Genomic DNA, 7357 nt, shown 5'->3' with positions numbered 1-7357 from the left:
AGTGATACAAACCAAAAGTGCTAGTAAGCTGTAGCTCCTCAAGAGGAAAACAAAAATGTTAATTATGATTCTGTGGACATCCAGGAACTGATGACTGTGACAGTACGAAAGGTCAGAGATCCACTGTTTGTTTCCTAACTGATTGAAGTCAGAATTTTCCTTCTGTTTTTGTTTGTTTGTTTGTTGTTTTGTTTTGTTTTGTTTTGTTTTTTAAATAAAACATCCTTTGGAGAAAGTACAATAAGTGTTAATGGTAACATGCAATTCTTTCTGAAAACTCACAGGATCCGATCCATCTTTCTTGTTTTCAGACACAGAATCACACTGGATACTTTAAATCATGCTTTCAAAAATAGTCATAACATCATAGCTTTCTTAGGAAATCCAAAGTGCCTAATACTTTATGCCCACAAAGTAAATACTTCTGTCTCCAATAAATCTGCTTTCACTGAAAATCTAATTTACAATGTTTCTCCTTCAGTTCTGCTTTTCATTGATTTTTATTAAAAAAAAAAAACTTTTTAATCAATACAGATGTTAATTCCTTTTTTATGAGAGATATCTTTCATTAATTCAAAGGTCTATCCTCTCAATAAGAACAATGGTAACATTGACCATTCTTCTATAATCTGAAAATGCCATGACTCTAAGGAATATATGTAATCTATTGCCTGAAACTCCCATTGTAACTGCTAACAGACTACTGAAGAAGTAGCTTAATATTTTAAAAGTTAAAAGCCTACACCACTTGACATGTTAATACCAGAAGCATCAAAGCCTGTTTTCAGATCCAGTTTACATAATTATAATTGTCTGAACAAGAAAAAAAAATACTATACATCAAATAATCTTAAAATTTTTCCCCTTAGTCTACCCTGTTTCCCAAGCTGATGCCACTGGCTTTTCCAACAATAATGCTGATATTGAACCTAATGTATTTTCTGCTGCTGTTGTCTTGGACAAGCGGTTTAGTACTGATTTTCTAGCCATCATAAGAAAAACTTCATCAAGTTTTCTATTTTGCTTTTTTTTTTTTTTTTTTTCACCTAATGAGCATGATGAACAAAATTCCTGTTATAACATAAGACACAATAAAGCTTCTACAGGGCAAGACTACTGAATGTGAATTATGTCCTTTATAGATGCAAATGTAATAGAAATGATAGTTATCTAAATGGAAGCAAAACCTCTATAAAATGTTGAGTCCATATCTTGAGAATAAAAACATTAGTGCTAATGATAACTCAGTCAATAAAAATCCTATCAGTGCCTCTATAATTTAAGCTTTCATTCTCAAGAATTTGTGCCAGCTAGGTCTGTTCCTCATGAAACCAACTCCATGAGAAGATTCATACCTCCTAGTAAAGAATCTTCATTTTACCCATGAGATAGTAGAAGATTCTCAGAAGGAATTTAATATAGCCAATCTTAAAAGAGAAAGTACTGAATTTCATGTACCGGGAAGTAAGAATATCATCCATGAACTCATTGTTGAGAAGGAAAACCTATGACTAGCTTTTAAGAAATCCCTTTTGGGTTACATAGTAATGGGAAGAGGGACTGCCTCTGACATAATCTGATTGGCCTGCTCGTTGATCACTTCCCCCTGAGGGGGGAGCAGCCTTACCAGGCCACAGTAGAGGACAATGCAGCCACTTTTGATGAGAACTGATAGACTAAGATCAGAAAGAAGAGGAGAACCTCCCCTATCAGTGGACTTGGGGAGTGGCATGCATGCAGAAAGGGAAGGGAGGGTAGGATCGGCAGGGGAGGAGGGAGGGGCTTATGGGGGGATACAAAATGAATAAAGTGTAATTAATAAAAAAAAAAGAAATCCCTTTTGTACTGTAAGATAACAAAGACTTTGGAGGAAGACACGTATTAAGAGATTACATTCATCAGTTACAGAGAAAGACAATTACTTCAAATATCTACACTGCTTCAATGTATAAAGAGCTTATACATTTTATACTTTTCTTGTGAACAAAGAAACAGTGATGCCTGAGAACAGCACATCCTTCCTGAGACATGTGCCCAATATTCCAATTACTGAGTGAAAAGAGAACAAAAACATAGTTATTAGCAGACAATACTCCAATTGGGATGGCTTTTCTAGTGTCTCTGAAGATGGGAATTGTTTTCTGAATAAAGAAGACATTGAGCATCCTTTGGCAATTCTATATGCATGATAATTGATTCAGTTAAAATTAGTAACTAAGATGCATGTAATGGTACATGGCCTTTGATCCCATCACTCACTTGGAAGGCAGAGGCAGGTGGGATTTCTGTGAGTTTAATAACAGCCTGGTCTACATAGTGATTTTTAGAACAGCCAGAACTACATAGTGAGAGCCTGCCTTCAGAAAATAAAAAAAACAAAATGAAAAAAATTAGAAACTCATTTTTTTCTTTGCTGAGTCAAAAATGTATAAACTCTTTATAAACAGGAATTCTGTTGTCTAGTTGAGTTTCTGTTTGTCAACCAGCTAATTATTTAAAATGTAAAAACTGTACATGCAATATCTCCTGATAGTTTTCAAGATAATCTTTGCGTAAATGAAGTCTCAAGAATGGCCATCATTATGATGTCCACCTTCCCAAAGTTTCAAAGTGTATCGTACTAAGAAACTATAAATACGCCTTCCTAGGAACTCATTAAGAGTACTCCCATTTTTGCTAACATATTCCATTTTTCACAGAAGAAAAAAATTTAATTATGAACCAAAAGAAGTTACTACTTAGAATACATAAACACTGAGCAAAATACTTCAAAATTCAAGCTAGTAAAAGAAACACATGCACCAAGCAATCTTTGCCAAAGTAAGACTTGATAGAAGATATAACCTGAAAACATTTCAAAGATCAAGTATGGATCAAATATGGATTCCAACTATGACATGGTTGTTATTAATATAAGATAAAATTAATGTATAGTCATTAAGTCTGTCCTTAAGTTAGGTAATATCTGTGATAACAATGATCTATAAAGAGAGAATGCTGTATTACCTGAAAAAAAAAATAGTCAATTTCAAGACTGTCAAAATTCACCAAGTACTCTGTGAACTTTGACGGATAATACACAGGAGAAAGTGCCCTTTCAAAATGAAAGGCTTGGAAGGTATGATTAATGACAATAACACTTACTTTTTAAGAGAAATGAGGGTGTACAATCAGTGTGACTATCTCACAACAACCCTTTTAACAGAATGGTTGGTGTGACTACAAAAACAATCCTGCAAATTAAATGCTATTTGAATTTAGTATCAAAGAAGATGGGCTCTTGGCTTCATCTGGCATAGCTAGCTCATGAAAGAATATTTTCTACAAGCTTCCAATTTTGTTCAACACACAAATATTACATCATATAAGACTATTATCAGTGTTCTCTTCTCTCTTTCTCCCTCTCTCTTGCTTGCTCACTCTCTTGCTTGCTCGCTCACTTTGACTTTGTATATGCAAAAAAAAAAGACAAAAAAAAAAACCCCAAAACGAATATTTTTCTCCAAAAGCGACATGAGGTCTTCTCTGTATACTATACCTTATCCTGAGTTTAGACTCACTCACAAACACTGAATGATTGGTAGATATTAAAAAACTCTTCCCTTAAATGAGCCAATTCAGAGGATGACTTTATTCTGTGTCTTCCTCTAATTGATAATATTTCTATTTAAAAACAAATAACCTGAACTTAAACTATCTTCCGACTTCTTTCTCTGCAACACTGACAACATTCCCTATATCAACAAAGACCCTGGGATGTGGTATGGAATGAGCACCTATAATCCTCTCACTAATGAGGCCAAGGCAGGAAGATCAGAATTCAAGGACAACCCAGGCTATATGGATAGACTCTGTCTCAATCAGTCAACAACAAAAACACAAGAAAAAAAGTAAGAACCACTTTCAAAACCAGCAGTGACAACCTCCTGAAGTACATAAGAATTTCTGGAGAAATTATTCATGTTTTTAAAATGTGTACTGTCAAAACTATTCTTGTGTGTCTATAGAGCCTGGTATCATATCTATGCCATGCCAATTAACTGAGAGGAAGCTGTGAGCGCTGTGTCCATAGTTGATGCAAAAATTATTTTGTCCTTGGATGGAGACAACCATTCAAGCTAATACCCTCGATGTTTTTCACAATTAATGTGTGTCTGAATTTTCCATTTCCTCTGATCCATGGGCCAAGAGACTGGCCTTTAAATGTTGACATTGAATTTCTTTCCCCTTAATCTAATACACTAAACCTTAAAGTCAGTTGTGCCATGATTGCCTGCTATAAGAACATTTGAAAATTTCATCTGAATTGGATATCTTCTAGGAGAGCTACTGTTACTCCAACTCTTGATTCTTGCTTTGTGAAATTAGGCGCATAAGAGCAACTTCCAAGCACAAAGTCTTCTGATGTAGGAACAATAACTTGCAAGTGGTAAGAATATATAAAAAGCCAAACCTACAAAACTTGACACACTGTTTCTCAAATTAACACAAAAAGCCTTACCAGTCTACTAAGTTAATATTATTGTTATCATCATCATTATTACTTAAAAAATAATTTTTCCTCTCAAAAGAAAAGAACTGATTAGTCTCTGCTACATAGTTATCTTCTTTATTTTTATTTACTACCAAAGCACTTTAAAATTTAGGTATTTAAGCACTGTGAATCTCAGAGAAGAGCATTAAACACACCATCACTTACTTGATAATAAAATAGTTTATTTAATAAATAAACTTATTTATTTATTAAATAATAATAAATAATAAATCAATTTGATAGTTTATAATAATAAAATAGTTTATTTCAAAAAGATGCCGATAGCTTTCAATCATCCAGAGTTCCCGTCGCTGACCACACTAAACCACAAAGTACCAAGCTTGAGTATGTCTGTGTCAAAGGGCATGAGCTCCATGTCGGAAGGCATGTATTTGTAAGCAGAGATATGGTAAATCCCAGGTTTTCTAAAACTAAAATAGTTAGCATGGATTTTTATTTTATGATCAGAGCCCTACACCCTTTCTTCTAACGTTAATATTCATTCTAATACATGTCCAATGACAGCCAAGAGACAGCCCCCAAGCTGAGCCCTTGTCATTACCTGGGTGATTGATGTAACAATCCCCATGATGACCAGCGCTTTAGTCACTGTACTGATCACTGCTCACCAACCCAGGGATGCCACTAAGCCCAGAGGGAAGACCTGTGAGAGCGCTCAGTGTCCCTGTGCCCCATGGCTGATGATGGATCACCGAAAATTTATTCTCATCCCCCAAGAGAGAGCACTAAGACGCCAACAGAAGCAGACATTTTCTTTGGGGCTGACACTACCATTCCTAAATCAGAAACAACTATTACTTCTGAGGGAGACCACATCACTTCCGTGAATGACTGTACACCAGATGGTGATTTCTCAGCTACAGCCAACAAGCTCACACCTACAAAGGAAAAATTCAAATTAGAAGATGATATTGAGGCCAGTCTGAAGTCAACCACTCTTCCAGAGAAAGAAATGACTCCTCCAACTGAAACTACAAACTCCAAACCTAAGGAGTTGATTACTGAAAATTTCATGCCAGTGAAAACTGGAAACATCTCATCCCCAGTTGGTACTGTTTCTTTACTAGATTTTTCCAGTAACATGACAAAAGAAGACATCTATTCACCTACCATTGACACAGGAGACAAAGAAGTCCTATCCACTACTGAGCTCTCTGGCACATTAGAGGAAAGCGCTGTCGATGCAGAGGACACCTCTGCACTTCCAGATGAAAACACCAAAACTGAGGTTAGTTCCTCAATCAGTTCTTTCTTACCTGACAATGGAGCTGCCCAGGACACTGACTCCTTTAGCCCTGAGTCTGAAATCTCTCCCCCTACTGAGAAAGAGGTCACCACCATCCCAGATATAACCAAAGTTGCAGAAGAGAACGTAACTGAAATTGACTTGATTGTTTCAGAAGATAGCCCCAAAGCTGTGACTAAATTAAGTGACTCAGAAGAGGAAAAATTTATCACTGTGTTTGAACTTACTAACTCTGCTGAAAAAGCCAAAGATATCCCAGAAGATACTTTAACTGATGAGGAATCAGCTGATGGAGTTGATACTTGGGTGGAGAAAGAGAATACAAATGAGGCAGAGTCCCATTCTGTTTTGCTTACTGCTGTTGAATCCAGATATGACTTCATTGTACCTGCCTTAGAAACCGATAGTGTCTTGCAGGAGCCAGATGATAAAACAGAAGGAGAGTTGCCTGAAAATGATACAACAGACTTAGTAAAGGAGATCACAGAGGAGTTTCCTTCAGCGACCTCTGTTGTAGATACCCCTAAACTCAAGGAGGATCTTTCTACCACTGACTCCGGCATCTTCAAACTGCTAAAAGAAGATCCCGATGAACTTATGATGTAAAACCAGCCACCTAGAACAGCACGATGGATTAAAAAATAGTCTTAATGTCTAAGAAGCCATTCAACAAGAAAAATCTTTAAAAGAAAAAACAGAAAAAAGAATGTGGGGATTTAAGGCAAGTATTAGATGTAGAGAATACAGATGCTCATAGACAGAGGTCACGCAGCAAAATATATTCACTGGTAATTTTAAAACCAACAATCTCATTGCTTCCTAGATATCACAGTTTTGGTTATGTAACGACTCACTGAAAAGTTTCCATACTAAATTTTAGGGCAATGAATACAGCAAGCGGTAAAGGAGCCCATTTCTTGCAACATTTAATGATATGTTAATCCCAAATATAATTTACTGAAATTAAGGACATAAAGAGAATCAAGTAACATCTAAAAATTTCTGAAGCCTTAAAAAGTTTTCTGAAACTCTTATTCTAAACATTTTCTTCTTAATATCACAAATGTGATTCTCTTCAGTCATAATAGATATACATAATATATATTTGAAACCCTCATGAACAATTAAAGCTTCCTTGCAATTATTTAACATCCATGTGCAATATAAGAAATCAGACAAACTTCTTGTCTCATATTTGATGCTATCTAAAACAAAATTTTAGTTTTATATATGTATTCAGTTGAAAAATAATACATAAATATGAACTCATATAATGTTCTTCCTGTTAAGATTTATATCCTGAATTTTCTGTCATTTCTTTCAGATCTTAAACGTTGAATATTGTACTCTTCTTAGGCTGTTGGATAGCAATTCAAGGATTCATATCTCCATTCTTTTCTGATAGACTTTTCAAGTGTTTCTGTTGTCACTGTGCTGATTCTCCTCAATAAATCATTCTGGCAGCAACTGATTTACTGTGTATGTGATATATTTGATATTCTGGTACAGAAAGTCATACAAGAAAAATTAAGATTTGTTGCTTAAACAAAAATAGA

General features: G+C 35.2%; 1 protein-coding gene across 1 annotated transcript; it reads left to right on the top strand.

Annotated features, from left to right (window-relative positions):
• The first annotated feature begins 5228 nt into the window (after positions 1 to 5228).
• On the top strand, positions 5229 to 6407 carry Cabs1 (calcium binding protein, spermatid associated 1). The gene has a single exon (XM_055595367.1). It carries the CDS (start codon positions 5229 to 5231, stop codon positions 6405 to 6407), a length of 1179 nt encoding a protein of 392 aa, XP_055451342.1.
• The last annotated feature ends 950 nt before the right edge of the window (positions 6408 to 7357 follow it).

Source organism: Psammomys obesus, unplaced genomic scaffold, assembly GCF_907164565.1.
Source record: "Psammomys obesus unplaced genomic scaffold, mPsaObe1.curated_primary_1811, whole genome shotgun sequence".
Lineage (NCBI taxonomy): Eukaryota > Metazoa > Chordata > Mammalia > Rodentia > Muridae > Psammomys > Psammomys obesus.
This window is presented reverse-complemented; position numbering and strand designations above follow the sequence as displayed.